The sequence below is a fragment of the Sphaeramia orbicularis genome, chromosome 14 (assembly GCF_902148855.1).
Source record: "Sphaeramia orbicularis chromosome 14, fSphaOr1.1, whole genome shotgun sequence".
Lineage (NCBI taxonomy): Eukaryota > Metazoa > Chordata > Actinopteri > Kurtiformes > Apogonidae > Sphaeramia > Sphaeramia orbicularis.
This window is the reverse complement of record NC_043970.1, coordinates 30,060,864-30,078,696: the sequence shown is the minus strand read 5'-3', so window position 1 is coordinate 30,078,696 and position 17,833 is coordinate 30,060,864. Positions and strand designations below refer to the sequence as shown.

Below are 17,833 nucleotides of genomic sequence, written 5' to 3'. Positions count from 1 at the left end.
TCATCAGGGAGGCAAATTAAGCAAAACATGAAATGATGTGATCAAAGAGTAATTTCTGGACTCCAGGTACATAATTTGAGAAAACAGGGTTGGAGGATACCGCCAATGGCTTGGCAATGATTGCTGTGCTGATGGGCATGAGAGGTGGTTCAGCTGTTTGGTTAGGATTACAGGGCAGGTGTTGCAGTGATAGTTCCATGAGCAGATTGTACAGATGCAAAGGACTGATCATAATGATACTTTGCGTGCAGGCTGATTGAAGTTATTGCCAAACGTCTGATTGGCCTTGATAATGTTTTTGTCCTGAGGCTTGAAGTGTTTGTCATGTGGGAGCAGTGGAGGTTAAGAAGCTGCTGGCAGGAATGGTAGATGAGTATAGAAGTGAATTCAAATGATTCTAAAAAAGTAAGCACCGAGAGTAATGTGGACTAAGCTACACAGACAAAAATGTGATCTGGCTTTGCTTAACCCTATAACGCCAAGCGTATCATATTTGATACATGAATTTTGAAGCCTTCTACATGATCAGTGTGATATTTCTTTCTTGAAAAACCTGATGTATACAATTAGATACATGCAATACACAGATAATCCAAAGGGGGGAGGAATTCATTCACCAGAGGCCTTTCCAGTGACACTACAAGATTGTCATTAATGAGGAAGGAGGCAGAACTTTGACAATTTTGAAAAGGAATTACCAATTTGTTAGACATGTTTGTCTTATATTATGTTTTTGTTTGTTCAAAAATAATAATATTTCAGCATTGACACCTGATGTATCAAATATGAAATAAAATTGAAACTCATGCATGGAAATTGATATTTGAAAACATTTTTTGGGGGGTTGTTTAGAAGGAGCAATCAAGGCTCCAGTTTCAAAGAACTGGAATTTTCTGTCAATGATTTAATGGTTCAGGCTTTACAGGGTTAAATGTGGCAGTAACAACTTTGTCATACATCAAGAGACTTAAAACTAGTTTTTGCTACAAAATTCTGTTTCTGTTTGCATCAGATATACAGTAATCTGCTGTAGTGTTGAGCTGAACTATGCATTTTGTCCAAATATAACCAGTATCATTTTAATCTGTGTATTTCCAACATATTCACTTATTGTGTTGTCAGATATATGCTTGTCACACTGGATATACAACATAGTTTGGCAGGAGTTGTAAAGCAGGATTTAGCTGAACTGTTGAACACAGGGCCATCGTGTTGATGTGGGGCCATCACACCCCACAAGATAAATGTGCTGCATCAGTGACAGTATGCAACTCTCTCCAAAGGTGCCAAGGAGGTGAATCCAAGTGGGAAGACATTTACAGTACGGAGCTCTCTGCAGCTGCACGTGGATAGAAATGATGATGGAGTGGCCTACACCTGCAGAGTGGACCATGTGGCACTCGCACAGTCACCACAGCTGGCCACCGAAGTACTGGAGGTCCACTGTGAGTGAACACACAAAGACACATACACATAGTGGCCACATGGATAGACAAGTGGCAGAAAATTACTGAAAAAGGAATAACAGTTTTGCTAACGTAAAGAAATGCTTTACAGTTCCCTACATCTGCTAGCTACTGCATGGCCTAATTCTAAAGCTATTAAGATGCATTAAATGTTCAGGCACTTTCTATTGAGGACAGAACAGCTCTTTACAATTGTGTTTTGCATTTGTTGAGGTTAGTTTTTGAAAGTCATATAGGTAATTTAAACATAAGGCTACATCAGGCTGTCAATGTTTTCATCATTCAATACCTAGAATTGTTTATATCTGTCAGGGAAAGCTATTTATTTTAAAACATTACACAACTCTTTGATGGAGTTACATCTAACTGATAGAGGGCATTTTGTTCTTTTAAAATGCTCGAATGTAGCTGTAATAAGTAGCATTTCCACACTAACATATCAATTGATATTGTGCATGTGTATGAAAATGCTTCTGTTAATGTAATATTATTGAATATGACAACCTGTTTCATTTGGAAAATTGAGTATCAGTGGTGTTATATCAACTTTGCTAAGGTGACTGGGTAGTAAACATTTAGCATTACTTGCTATAAATGCAGATGAAAGAAATAACACAATGTGAATGTACTTCACTAAACCTGATTTAAATAAAACTTTAATCTATTTATTAATAATTCATGATGGTATGAATAGTTTTCATATATGTTGAATAAATTGAACCTTATAGTATGAAAATATAAATGCAATCAAGACAACTGTCTAATTTATAGTACAGTGTGCAACATTTATGTGTATGTTATTGCATAAATGGGCTATAATTTTAATAAGTAAATATTAATTTTTGTATAATCACCTGAAAAAATGAATCATATTAGAATGAACCATTTCACATAATGAGGAAGTCCACTACATACAGTCTGCCATAATACACCACAGTGTTTCTACTGTATAGATGTTTTCATCTTCTTTTTTCCCATTTATATCAAGTAACATTACCACCACCTGCTGTGTTTGACTGTGAACCAAAGTTAATATCCCCAAAAACGAGAAGCCCAAAAAGAAAACCATGAGCCCTAAACAGGACCTGTGGTATTTGTCATATTTTTAGAGTTCTCCACAGGGACAGATGGAGCTAATAGTTATTCACATGTCTGCAATCTGCAGCGTCACCACGGCTGCTAAATATCACACACTGAAGCTTTATAGTTAAAACAATGCACCGTCATTCTGAGTGTCCTCTATGTCTGTCCCAGATGCCCCTCGTGTGGAGATCATCCACTCCCTTGCTGTCCCTCAGGAGGGCCAGAACTTGAAACTGGAGTGTGTGTCCAAAGGAAACCCTTCGTAAGTCTTTGTATTTCTGTGAAATCACCTGCCTTTCAGTTACCTCCACATACATAAAACGCCTCACTCATGTGTAAAGATCAACTGTAAGCATTCACACCGTTGTTCTCTTTTTCATCCTGTCATCTCTTAGGCCAGATCCTGTGATGTGGACAAAGGACGGAGGTGAACTTCCTGACCTGGACAGGATGATTGTAGACGGGAGGGAACTCACCTTCACTTCACTCAACAAGACAGACAATGGCACCTACCGCTGTGAAGCCAGCAACCACCTAGGGACCAGCAGTGCTGAATATGTGCTTTACGTCTATGGTGAGTTCAAAGAGAAGTGTGATGTATGGGTAATTACGTTTCATGTGATCATGCACAAAAGTAGTAGAGAAGTAGTCAGAGCTCTTCACATGACATTACTGACAGATGAAAGACCTACAAAAAACTTAAATGCTGCCATAACATGCCTTGGACTCAAATAATGGTGCATTTGATCTTTGAATAGAGCACATAAGCAGCAGAAAATAAGTACCTTAGAGGCACAAGTGCAAACTCCACTGCAAAACCCGGGATTATACTACCTCCTGATCTGCATACTGTATCAGTGCTATGAGTGATTAGCGGTACCATCTCTCAGAGGGAGAATAAGGGCCTCAGGTGGCACAAATGCCACCAACGCCTTTCCTTAAATAAACCTGCGTCCCAGATCCTCCACACATACACACTCACACATACACACACCAGGAGGGAAATGTGTGAGGGAGGCAGAATTTAGTGCTGCGTTGTCAGGAATATCACCAGGAAGGATAAGTAATTCCTAGTAACGCCAGAGGAGGTGGAGGATAAAGGGGCTCAGTGTCAGGGAAAACAGATAGTTCTTCCTCCTTTCCATTTCTCCACTGCTATTTGTCTCTTGGCATTAAGTAATAATGCTTAAAAAAGAGCAGAGCAGGGAGACATCTATTTCTCTTCTGTTTTAGGAACTTAGTCTGTGATGAGAGCCAAAAAACAGGGGAGCTTGTGGCCAGAGAAACCATCTAGAGGCAAAAGAGAATTTCCCTAAGTGGATCAATAAAATATCACATTATTATTTTTGCATGCATCTGGGATGTGTTGCTCTTTTATTTAAAAGCAGACCTAATCTGATTAAAAAATGAGAAAATAAGCTGTGCAGGTGCTGAAAGCTATGCTTTGCCAGAAAGAGAGAAATTTCTAATATGCTCTTGACTGTCCTTGGTGGGTGTACAGTAATAACCAGATGTGGGGCTGTTGAAGGATGCAACCAAGGTTATTATCAATAGTTCATGAAGTGGCTGCTGCTGGTCATAAGCAAGGCCAAAGGAATACATGAAAACCTCTGACATGAGAGACGGAGTCCACTAAAACATACATTTTGCCATGATAAATTGTTGAAAAGACAAAATGTTATCATGATACAAAACTTTCATGTCAGCTGTGATCAGTAATTATCAATGTCAAATCAATATTTCTTTAAGTGAAAGGCTGATTTTTCTTTGAGAGCTAATGTGGCAAATATATTAGAAATTTAGAGGATACCTATAATGATTAAATTTTAAAAAATATCCCTTAATATGAAATAAAGATGTGTATGATAATAATATTAATGGCAACATTAAATTGACATTTGTCATGATCATTTTGTAGCCCAGCCACCTGTTAGCAATGAAATACCTGAATTCAATGTGTCCCAGTACTTTTGTCCATATAGTGTAGGCTGTTATTTATTTCTCAATTAAACAACCTTCTGGAAGATCTGTTTTATAGGGTTGGTTACTAAAGCTAACTAAAGTAAGGTCTTAAATAATGCTTAAACAGATCAAAACAAGACTTCAGATATAATAGAACATCATTTTTAGTACAATGCCATAAAAATATTTTAGTATTTAGCTTTTGCTCTGCAGAGTTCTGAAATGGCCTTTTTTTTTTCTTTAAGATTTTCTTTAACTTCAGTTTATATGTAAGATGTTCCTTGACAAGAATATCATCTATGATTTAAAGCCATTGTTTATAAGATGGAGCATCAGTCTTAAGCCAGTTCTTTGTTATGGCCTTCTTCTCGGCCACCAGTAGGATCTTGACAACATATCTGTCTTCTTTATGCACTGATTCTTCCAAATGTCCAAGGAAAAGAAGAAGACAAGAATTTGGGATTGTATATCCTAACACATCACAGAGAGCTGAGTGAACCTTCCCCCAGAAGGGTTGAATATTTGCACATTTCCAAAACATATGTGTGTGATCTGGATCCATGTGATTACAAAGTCTTTAACATGGCTGTTGAGTATTCATTTGTTTACTTTGAATTTTAGGTGAGATGAATTAACGAATTAGATTTTTCTGATTAAATTTTCTCCATTTAGGTTATTGTGAGCCTTTTTTTTTTTTTTTTTTTTTAAATAACATTGCAATCAGAATATATAGTTGCTTTTTACTCACCATACTGTAAAAAGAAAACATAAAGATACTCATTCACCTTTTCAAAATATCTCAGATATAGTGAAATAAACAACCTGATAAATATCTAATAACAAGATTTATGATTTGAGAAATGAAGTTACTGTTTAACTTGGTTTTGAAGTGACACCCACTTAGAAGCTGATAGATGAGCATAAGCATGACAGATAAATAATAGAATATTTAGACTCTTTATCACCTTTTAGATACCATCCAGTAAAATCTATCAGCCTATCAGAGCGCTTCATTACTGCAACATAAAAAGTACAGTAACTTTTTACATCTCCTATTTACTCTTTTACACTTTGCAGACCCATTCCCTAATTCTCAGTGCATGGTCTAAGGTAAGTTTAATTTGTGCACCAATCCTCCATGTCATGGTGACTGTGTGCACCTAACAATTCCTTCAAATGCCAGCCAGTGTAACAACAAGAATAACCAATGCACTTAATGACAGTGATGCTATTAAACTGACAAATTCTGCGGCACAAAAAGGCAATTGGGTATGAAAGGGGCAAAGAGTCTTAACCAGATTCATTACTTGTTCTTTTCAAATGGCACCCGGTCTGTTCCTACCCTTCATTAGTGATTAGCACACCTTTTAGCCTTTCACAATTGCTTCCATAATTCTTGGAAAATACCTTTTTAATGGTTCCCCTCCAACGAAGAGACGTTCTCTCCTTTTGCCTCTATCCTCAAGACATGCAGTTAGCTGCTTAGTGATTCACACTAAGGCTGAAATGTCACAGAGACATGCAGGACAGTTGGCCCTGAGAAAGAGTACCACAGCCAATTAAAATCCTCTAGCTCACTGTAAAAAAGCACAGTGACATAAACATAAAAGCCAAGGTGGTGGTGTAACCTCATTAACTTTGTCACATAGTGTTTCAGGCCTGTTTTTCCTGTTGCTTTAACATGTGACAGTAAGAAACATTGCCTCAGATCAAACTCTTTCACCATTATGTTCTAGTAGGGAGTCCAAAACAGTACAATACAGACATCTTAGCTCATCTCATCAAATATAGTTAACTGGCATGGATCACTTGTTTAATTTGTAGTTCATCTGGTGAAATCCAACTTTCCAGCACATGATCTACCTGAAGCCTGACAGAGATCAGCCAACATTAGCAGATTCAACATTAATCCTGTCCTCCTGCTGCAGATATTCAAAGATAGAACAAAATGAAAACATTGGTCTGGGTAATGTACTGTACAGATGTTTGCTACATGGAAAAACATGGAATGCCCTACTATTAATGTCTTGCTTGAGCACTGATCCAAAAATTACATGAATTTTTAATATAAGAAGGTTTGTCACAGCTGCTATTTAATATACAATGTTAGAAAATCTGTATAAAGTCAACAGTCTGTTCTATGAAAGTCCAGTCCCTTCCTCTGTTTCTCTTCCAGAAAAAATATGAACACTGGTCAATAGTGAGAAATAAATAATTTTGAACTGTGCCACTACTTACTCATATGACATTTGTCAATTGATTAAAAAAATTACAAGCCCTGAATGTCAAAGTTTGTCTCTTATCACATGACACCCATCACTAACACCTCAGCATATTTCACCTCTGTCTTCAAGAGCAAGGTGATAAAAGATGCAAATAAAACCACTATACTACTCATGTTTAAGCTGCAGAGACATCTTAACTCTTTAAAACCTGGCGTGTCATCGTTGACACATCCTGCACATATGCAGTTTGGATGGCTGTATGTCTTTCACTGTTTGTGCAATTGGAAAAATTCCAGCGGTTTCAGAAACTGTTGGAGTTTTAGACGTTATTAGGTTCTTACAGTAATTTCGATCATGCCTGTACTAGAAGCTGGGGAAGAAGCCGTTTTAGCAGTATTATAACATACAGTAAATTGTAAATGATTGCTAAATTTTGAAAGATATAGAGGAAAAGAAGTGCTGTAGAAAAATGGGCAAATGGACTCACTCACAGCATATTTTCTAACATTTTTATAGTCAAAATAAGAAAAAAAGTTCAGGCGGACCATTTTAGGCTTATGGTTTAAATGGTTAACTAACTCTGAACAGATTGTGGCCCACAATATTCAGGTATGTAGTCTCTCTATTTACATGTTTTCACATTCTGGAAATTCAGCAGTTTTACAATACATTATGGCTGTCACAACTAGAATTATAATTTAAACTGACAATTATCATACATGTTAATGATGCATAATCCAGACAGGATGCAGTGAAGAAGCTCAGAGCCTTATGGTCAGCTTGAGACGGTTTTTAATTAAAGGTTTGAGGAGAGATGTTAACGTGGCAGAATGCAATGCAAAGGTCTGACAAGGAATGGCTCAAGGAAAAGCCTTCTTACAGTTACCATCAGGCATAGATATGATAAAGTTTTACAATCCTTGAGGTTCAGAATATCAGTAGGAATGCCTTTTATATATTCGTCTTGACAGCAGCAGTAGCACAGGCATGTCCTTTGAGTAAAAGAGGGATCCACGAAAAACACAAAGACTTACTAGAGGCAGGAGGGTTAAAAACAGAGTGTGCTCCGGTTGTCGTTCTGAGGTTGGACAGGGTCATTCAGAGGTCGTCCATGTACGGGATCATAAAATTACTTGTCTCTCACCAGTGAGTACAATACTTTTTTTTTTTTTTGAAATAAGATCTCATGGGACACAACAGGAAGGGGTGGGACTATCCAAACAACTAAAAAGTAATCTGTGAGATTTGAGTTCAGGTATGTTGTGGCACATTAGTTTGCATCAGCAGTAATTCATGTGTGAACTAGGTTTATGTTTTTAACAATTTTATGTTTGTGTTTTTAATTATATGTTTACTTGCCCTTTTTAGTTTGCACTTACTACATAATCTTTACCATTTTTGACCAGTTTATGTCATTTTGTTACCTAACTGCACCCATGTGAATTCTGTTTTTGTTGTTACTGTTGTTGTTGTTACTATTTTTTCTTTTTTTTTTTCTTTCTGTGTACATGTGTGTCTGTCTCCCCTCCACCAGACGCACCCACTACCCCACCTCCATCCACCACTGCCCCCCTACATCCCATTCCTCCAGATTCTACTGCACTATTAGGCACCCACGCCTCAGACCCCACAGTCACTGGCAACGGAGGTACAGTACCATCCCACACATCTCCACAGCCCCCTGAGCATGCACCTGTTTATTTTCATTTCACCTTTACTTTCATGCCTTTTCTGTCCTTTTACTTCTCTCTGAGAAACTCCACTGTCTAAAGTGTCAATGCTTTTATCTCATGTGGACATATTGACTTGTTTTTAATGAATGAAGCAATAATGGAGATTGAAACTCCATTTTTGTAATGAAGTTATTTTGTACTCTTACAAAATGGAATTATTCTCATTTATTTCATTTTCTGAAAAACCTCAAATGACTGTATTTAAAGAGTTTCTATCTGTTCAAATACTCCATCCACTGTCCCCTTGGCATTTCAAAGACTTCAGTACCTCTGTGCCCTGAAACCTCAAAGAAGCAAATGTCATGTCCAACTGAAAATGTCTGGCCACTGGAGGCACCTCATCATGACTCCTAATGCTGCATTAAGTCTGGAGGAATTCAGACTTTAGAAGTTCTTTTTTTCAGATTTAACATAAGAAAAACCATGTTAATGTTCAAAGCACACATAGTATTTGGTGATTTAGTTACATCTGTCAAACTGTTTTTCCTCCTACAGTCATTAATCATAAATACTGATATAAACACCTTCAGTGCTGCAGTGATTGATTTTTCATTTATTCTTTTTCCTCTGGTGTCAATGGATATAAAAATCTATAATTACCTTTCTGCAAATTAGAATTCACATGGTCTGAGAGGAAACAGGATACAATTTTGTGAACTCTAGCTGAGCCATGATGCAGTCTTTGGCTAATCACAGGTAGGGGCTTTCACACAGGCAGGGGGTTTAAATACATGATTGACAGCTGTAATTACTGATCACTGTTCAGATTTCCTCAGTTGTGTCTCTACTATTGCACTCGGTGCCTTGACACAGAAGCTGAGAGCACTGGCTTCGCTTTTCCGCAACAGCTTGAAACAGTGTCAGGTCATCTGTGTTTGTATTTAGTATTTTGATTTGGACTGAGAGAGCTGCAGAAGGAAGGTGTGTATATGCATATTCAAAGAGGGTATGGAATAGAGGCATGGCACAAAATTCTTGATAGCATCTAGAAAGTAATCGATCAGGGAATCCCACAGCACAAGTAGTAACAAAGCCTGAGCAGCACTGTACATAGTAGCATTCTATCAAAGTCAGTTACAGGGCATTAGAAGGTATTATTTGTGGAAGTCATGAACCATAACAAATGGATGGAGTTTAAAGACTCAGGGGAAATTGTAACCATTCTTTAGTTTAAGTTACCTGAGGTGATCAAAAAGCTTTTCAATAGAAGAAGTTATTTTAAGGTGACAGGCCGCTGTTTCATTGTATAGTATTATACATTCAGATTCTAAAGTGGATGTTGAATGACTCCAGCAGGGATGCTGGAGGTAACTGGGGTTTGCATATTTGTCTACATGAGGTTTATGAACATGTAAAAACACTTTTGGCCACATCTTCTAGATAATCATGCAGGTTTTGTGGGCAAAAGTAATGCAAATGAAGCAAAATAGTGTGAGTGATGTACAAAACACCCAAAATTGATTGAATGTACTGCAACTTGTGCTGCTTAACAGATGGCATCAGTAGCTGGGTTTCCATTACAGTTTTCTGCAAAATAAAAGTGATATTTCTACAATTTTGACAAAGTACAATTGCTGCTTGTAGGTGTTTCCATTGAAGAGTGTTTGGCTTTTGATGCATGATTCTAGTAAAGTCCCCAATGTCACTCTGCAGACACGCCTGATCGTCCAAGGCAAAGTCCTTATTTATGACAGTGGCCACGCATAATGGATTTCTGGGAGAGAATTGTACAGAATTCACCAGTGAGTTATGGATCCAGAATTTCCAAATGATTCGGGCAACATTTAATGAACTGTTATGTTATTGAACCTCTCATGGCACCAGACTTGTCATGCCTGTGACTAGTGAAAATGCGCAAAATGTGTTTCCATTACACTTTTGCACAACACTTCTATATCGAAACATCTCAAAAACCGCCTCATGAGAGTATAAAAACTTTTTTTTCAATGTTTGGCAGTGTTTGCAACATTTCTGTGTTTCCATTACCAGTTTTCTATTGTGCAGTTTACATTTTGCACATTTCTGAGTGTAATGGAAACCCAGCTAATGTTGTGCCAGTGTCATTTGCATGAATTTAAATGGGGGAATATCTACATGCAACTCAAAATCAGCCTTGTTCCATTCAAATAAGTCCTGTTGCACACAGTTCAGGTGGTACAACTTAGTACTACATGCTGAAAGCAGGCATTAACTGTGAACAAACACAGTTCTAACTCACTGCTATTCTATGTATCTTTCTGTTTCTTCAAATTTGTGAGTTTGTGAGGCTTGAATGATATTGAATTAATGTTTGGTGTTATCAAGAATGAAATATTCAGTCAGGGATCAGGCCAGTGTGCAAATTATCCATTAGTTTCAGGTATTTAAATATAAGAAGATAAGATAAGACTTTATTGATCCCACCATGGGGAAATTTCACAGTGGACACCAGCAATATGAAACCCACCAGTGCAAGAGAAAGGCAGGCAGAATTAAACATTCTTAAAAATTTAAAAAAAGAAGCACTCATGATCACACTGCTTTCTTACATATCCATATATTCTTATTATTCTGCAATCCCAGAGTGTAACAGCTGCAGAGCATTATTGCACATTATTGACCACCAGATCCTGACTTATCAGCACAACCTCTTCTAGGGTTCAGAGATGACATGACTCCCAGATCTGAGTACCAAACAGAACAGCAACAAACTTAGTGACACTTTACATTACTTAAAGAGTCAGTCACTAGTTACATATTGTATGATATGCAATTTGTTTTTTGTTTTTTGTTTTTTTCTTGGAGTTTCTGCGGTTGTCATGATGGACAAATGTGGCTGCAGAAAAACAGCCAAAACAAGTGCAAATTGCAAGTTTTAAAACTTTATCTGTGTTTTTGCTGAGTTTTTATGGCAGCCATTTGATCATGAAAAAGGTCAGCAGGTCACAGTGCCTGGTAAAGTGTTGATATGACTAGGATGCTCTAGTTCCCTCTAGTCTGAGGGGGAAAAAAATTAAAGTCTTCTGTTAGTGACACTTGGGATGCACTGAACTCTTGCCTTATCACAAATCCTGTTTAATTTTCATGGACAGAATTCAGGCCATAGCCAGGGAGGGCATGTTTTTGTGTCACCAGGATCATCAGTGCTGTTTTATTGATGATGTATTTCTTTGTAAATTATGTGGCATACTGCTGGATCATTTGTTAGTAGCTTGATAGGAGTTAGCAATATATCCTTGACATGTACACATGCAGTACATTCAACCCTTTTTGTTTGATTGTGCCAAAATGGGCAAAGGCCTGTTAGAAGTTCAGACTACATTTTGTTTGAATTTCAGTCTGTGTTGCAGTTCCGGTTCTTTGCAAAATGCTAGAGTACAGTAATGCTGACATGGCGCCATGTGTTCTGCAGTAGAGTGATACGTCAATCAATGCTGCTGAGTGACATGTCAATTTAAAGCTAATGTACTGTGGTAGGCTGCATGTAACAGAGCCTTCTCCTGTGTCATCTTCATTGTGGTGAAAGTATGTAACCATTTTGAGACAAATGAGAAAACTGACAATTTTTTACAACACATGCCATAATTTTTACATATACTAACAAACATTCAAGTAAACTAAAATAGTATTTTAAAAGCTTATAATACAGCCCTGTCATTTGTCTTAAATTGCGTTTTTGTCCACTTCTCCATAGCTCTGTCATTACCGTTCAGCCCCCTCTGATGTAGAGTTCAGCTGCTGTCCTGTTTTGTGCATTTTTCCTCCCATTCCTCAATTGCGCTCAACTTCCTTGTGCTCCTTAGTCCTATTCACTCAGAATAATTTCCTCTCATCACTGCTTCTTTCTCTAAATTACCATCTTTAAAGCCCTTCAGGAGTCTTGACTCTCCTACTCTCCACTGCTGCTTTGCTTTCCCTCCATGCTTTTTTTTTTTTTTTCAATTTTTCCTCACCCGCTTCTTCCCTCTTACCCTCACATCTCTGAAGACCCGGTTAGATAACAGGCTTCCGCACGTTGTTGGATATTCTTCATCAGCGTGTCTCAGTTCTTCTCTGATGTGTGTTTGTGTAGTGTAGAGACACAAAAGGAGCTGAGCTCCTCAGTGTATCTTCAGGGAATCTAAATATCAGACTCCCTCACTGCATCTCCCAGTCACAGGATACTACACTATCTGCTTTCATGTGTCTACTTGATTTATTACCAGGTCTTTTCACAGGCTCCAGATGAAAGCAAACAACTGTGGAGCTGTACCAGCCTCATGACGTTTTGTCTTTTTAATAAAGTTGTCTTCCTGTGCAAGGGAAATACACCATAGGTTCAGGACTAAAGCCCATATGCTGAATATTAGCATGCCATATACCTGATGACACCTCTCAGTTACACCTCTCTACCCTACATATGTTGTCTTTTACTAAACTTTTATCTTGCCGCTTTGCTCTTTAATACCAACAAATTAATTAGTTAAATCACTGGCATCTTTCTACGACTAGCAGTGATTAAAAGCTCTGGAAGCTAATGGTGGTAATTCAAGTTCATTTACCAATTTAGAACATTAGAATAATGACTATAAACATGACCTGAAATATTAAAGCAGATCTGAACAACTACTCAACAACAAGAAGAACCGTATTTAAAATGTTTTAGTTAATTAGTCATTATGTTAGAGTTATAATGTTTTTTAATGTCCTTTGGAGTTCAGTTCTGGTTGAATGGTGAAACTCAATATAGCAGGTACCTCTGCAAGAACAGAAACAGATGTCTGTTTTTATTGTATCAATGCAGATCATCTACTGACAGAAGTAACTATGTCAAATAAAAAGGAAAGATGCTATTAACTGCATTTTTTCCACAGTACTGCAGGCAGCAGATCTCATCCACTAGCAAGGATAATAAAAGTTTTACCCTGATGACAAGTTGGAGGGTGGGTTCTCCCAGAATGCAATAAGAGTCTGCTGCCTGCAGGTCTTGTGCTCACTATGGATGTTTCTGTTCAACCCATTCTTCCCAAGCCAAAAAGTTAAAATGTATAAATTATCTGCCAGCAAAAAGTGTAGAAAAAAATGGTTTGAATTGATTTGTAGACACATTTATCAGTACCAGTCAGTTCTTACCCCAGTGACAAAACATTGCATTACTTTCCCGCTACACAATAAAAGGAACTCTGTAGTGAATGCTCATAATGTGGATGTTCGTGTTCCAAGTAAATTCATACGGCTCTGGTAGGGCTGATGTCTGTTACATTCTGCATCATTTCTTGTGCGTCTTTTCTGGTCGTGCAGATTTTTTGGATGCGAAATGAGAATAGTAAACTCTACTAACAATGCAAATGCAAAGATGTCTATACTTAACAGCACAAAAATATATAGAGATAATAAAATATAAGAGATGATAAGTAATTTAAATCATGCATGTAAACAAAACTGCACCAAATTCTACTAAATCAGTGAGGATTGTAGTAAATTTGTGTTCCAACTGTTATTCTGATCTGCATTGTAAATCACACAGGTTCTCCGTGTTAAACCTCAGCCAAAATACAGCCCTTATGATATTAGCACTTTATCGAGGTCAAGAGTGAGGTTGTACCGATGTTACTTTTAACCCTTTATAGGGCACTCATTGAAATACTCTGAAATTGTAAATTTCAACCTTAGTGTGTTATTGGACATCGTCATCTACCTCCTTGTCGGTTGGCGTGACAACAGTCTCCCTTCTATTGGCATAAAATGTCCAAGCAGCACTTGCTAAAAAGTAAACACATGCAATAAAACAACTGTTATAAGGTCAAAAACTGACAAAAATACCTCATATTCACTATTTACAGCTTTAAAATGTCTATATCAGTCTGAATCAGTGTATAGTGTTATAAAAACCAACACGGTTCTTGACCTCACTGAGGCACGGGATTGGCCCCATATTCAATGTTTGTGGGAATTACCAAAAACAGTCACTTGCTCAATAAAAGGTTAAAAAAAAAAAAACAACTGTCAGCTTCCATCACATCCATGGGCGGCTGGGACAGTGAGGTGATGCTGGACAATCCACTACAATGAGGCTGAAAAGGAGCCCGGAGGCAAAGTAGGATTTCATAGCATCACAAATTTAATCAAACTTGATATTAATTAACCTTGATGTTAATTGGGATAAATTTAATCTGAATTTTAAAAAAGTAGTACCAACATTTTCATTTCATGTCATGTTAATAGAAATGGCCTTGTGTCTGTTAGTTATTAAACATTATTAAATTAAGCTTTGGACTGCTGTACAGTACAGTTCTGTTACTGGATAATATAACATTCAGTACATGTGATACAATATTGGAGCATTTTAAACCAATCTAAATTATTTCTTCTCTTAACACAGATGTACCACTAAGTATAAGTTCCTATGCTTTTTCACTTGTCTAAACTGTTTTAGGCATCTAAAAACAGCTTTTGATTCAGGATATAATCCAAGTTATTATTAGGCAGGCACTAGGTAAATTGGCTGCAGAACAGAAAACAACATCCTGCAGTTTTGTGTTTTTTTGTTGTTGGCTTTTTTTTTTTTTTTTTGGTACAAATGTTTGGTCTCAAGGCTTAAATGTGATGCATTTACCCAAGTTACCAAATGTGAATAAGATAAATTATTTTACAGTAATAAAACTACACAAATGCTTCTTTGTGACTAATTTTGCTGTCATGGAGACAGCATGTAGGTAGTAAAATCAGGGACCATTTTAAAGTAGCATTTTTTTTCCATCCTGGCAGGAATATCAGTGAATATTTTTTTGTCTTGTAGACTGAATGTCTCTAATGAGAACTGTAAATATGACAGTAACCCATGACTTTAATTCGAACTGTTGTTGACCTTTGGAGTGCAGCCAGTGTACAGGTATGCGTGGGTTTCCTGTGTTTTTCATGGGCGCTGTATAATGCCAGGACCGAAGCATAACTGCAGTCTGCGATTCACTTTATTAATGAGGTGTTGGCAGGTATGCCCAACACACACATCTCTTCCAAAGCCCAGGCAGCCTTAATGGCTATAATAACTCTTTCACTAAGTATCAGAGGTCTATACAATGTCACCAGACCCCCACCCTCCTCAGACACACACACACATTCACATTCACATTCCCTTCACTGACTACCACTGTGTTCTCCAAAATCTGCCAAATGCTTTTTCATGGCTTGCAAATTAGCTTTGACCTTGTGAAGCTGAAAGGTTGAATCATGCACAAGGGTTTCTTTGGTGTTTAAAATATTTACTATTCACTTCTCATAATCAGCATTCTTGTGGCCAACCGCATCCCCTGTAGCCTCGTATTGCCGCAGAAAAAGGGCCCACCGCCGAGAAGACAGCAATTATTCATGCCCAGTGTCTCTGTCTACAGAGAAGATAGAAAAAATAAAATAATGCCCATCTACCTCCTCACACAGTGAAAGTTCTCTTCTCTTAGTGCCATTAGTCCTTCCTTGAGAGAAGCATAAGATAAAAGTAAAGAAATGCACCAACAACCTTGAGAGTCTTAATCAAAGTGTATACCATGGCTTCAAAGATATTACTAAACTGATCCTGCTGCTGCTACTGTCAGTGGAGTCTAGAGGAGGTTAGAATCATAATACATGATCATTGTTGTTGAAGGATGACTTTTTTATGATTAGTTCCCTAAACCTACAGAAGATCTTTCTTGTCTCATCAAAGTCACACTCTGAGACAATGCAAAATCCAAAGCCTAGGATTTGTCAGGGTCCAAATGTTTGGGTTTGTCTTGTTTCAAGTGAGCAAAACCTGCATATGAATCGTAAAAAATGAGGATTATTTTTACCCAGTCTGTGAAATCTGACCCAGTTGATCTGTGTTTATTCACCACCCCTTCACCTCACAAACGTCTACCAGCCAATCTGAATTTAGCTCTCTGCTTCATGCAATAGTAATGATATGATCTAACACCGTTCTGAAAATTTAATTTATGTTGCAGACTGCACATGATACCATTTGTGTTTTCGTCTGGATTAAATATTAAGATCTTTAGGAGTTGGAAGTGGTACAAGCACAGAAACACATCCTTATTGGCAGTAAATCCCAACAGGTGAACATATCCATTAGCAAAGTAGAACATCGCTTTAAGCTGTTCATTTGTCTCATTTAGAAGTGTGCTCTAACTAATGAGCAATCCAAAAGGATGAAACTGTTTTATCTTGATTATTATGTGCCTGTGGTAAATGATCAGAAACAATACAAAAATAAACAACCTATTAAAGTTGAACTGTTATGAAATGAATTGGAAGATACTGACATGCATATTAAAAGTATAAAATTTTGTCGAAAAGTCCAGCGGTATGAAAAAGAATATGCTGTGGCACCTGCAAAACTCAGTCTATGGTGTGCAGGTTTAAGAATAAGTGCAAAGATTTTTAATGTTCTAGTTTTATTGCAGCAAAGTATTCAAGAATTAAAAAGCACATTAGCACCACATAATGTAATGCACTCCACAGATACTAATAGTTTATGTCTTTAACCCCACATTCACCTATTCAAGCTGCTTTATGGTGAGAAGAGCCCTTTTGTGAAAACTCAATAAGTGTAGGGACAATTTTCATTCCTTGGAGGGATTCTTAACTGCTTTATTCCATTGCTATTGATCTTGTTTTAAAACAGAGGGCATAGGTTGGGCCATCCGGTGTGCAAAAAGACATATTTTCTGGAGGACAAATGGTTAGTGACTGTGTTTTAACCAGAAAGGCTAAGTTCCGGTAACAGCCTCCCTGAGGGGGAAATGGTTAAATATTGAGCAGCACCTACCATCTTCTCTCCACCCCTCCCAACTCTCCACTCTTTGCACCATAAAGCTAAGGAGCACAGGAGAAATTAAAACATAATGCAAAGGTCTTTCCACTTATTGCTGGGCGAGCTTATTGATGACCTGTCACATTAACTTGCTTTGGGGAAGAATTATAGCAACAATTTGGTATAGTAAAGTAGAACCGAACAAGAGAAATCATTAAAACCTGGGGCTAGTGTTATGAATTACATGCAATAGCCCTTCCATTCATTTAATCACAATGGTGGAGGACACTTGCAATCTTGAAGAATGACTCATGGACTCACATGCATGCATACGCGCACAAATGTGGATGACTCATTTTCATTTCTTGACATAAAGTCTTCAGTTGTCGTTTCACAGTTTGTCTGGTTTTGGGGAATTTGCTTTCCACGGAGATCACCTATTTGTGCATGTGTTCTAATTTAGTCTGCATTAGACACACAAGGCAGTTCTTCACTTTCCAGCCACATATTGCATTGTTACACAGAATATCTGAGAAATGCAATATAACCATGATTAAGTTAAGAGCAACACTGATAGTATCTCTTTGCTTCTTAGTTGTACTTCATTGTATTTTTTTT

The 17,833-nt window shown here is 37.5% G+C and overlaps 1 protein-coding gene across 4 annotated transcripts in view; it reads left to right on the top strand.

The window, feature by feature from the left end:
- cadm2a (cell adhesion molecule 2a) overlaps positions 1 to 17,833 on the top strand; it is a 259,250-nt gene that overhangs the window by 226,457 nt on the left and 14,960 nt on the right. For 3 of the 4 annotated variants that reach the window (XM_030154802.1, XM_030154801.1, XM_030154803.1), the window contains 4 exons: positions 1,284 to 1,445; positions 2,721 to 2,811; positions 2,945 to 3,123; positions 8,271 to 8,384. In XM_030154802.1, coding sequence (XP_030010662.1) covers positions 1,284 to 1,445; positions 2,721 to 2,811; positions 2,945 to 3,123; positions 8,271 to 8,384 — 546 coding nt within the window. The remainder of the gene's footprint in view (positions 1 to 1,283; positions 1,446 to 2,720; positions 2,812 to 2,944; positions 3,124 to 8,270; positions 8,385 to 17,833) is intronic. The other variant, XM_030154804.1, reaches the window with a different exon arrangement.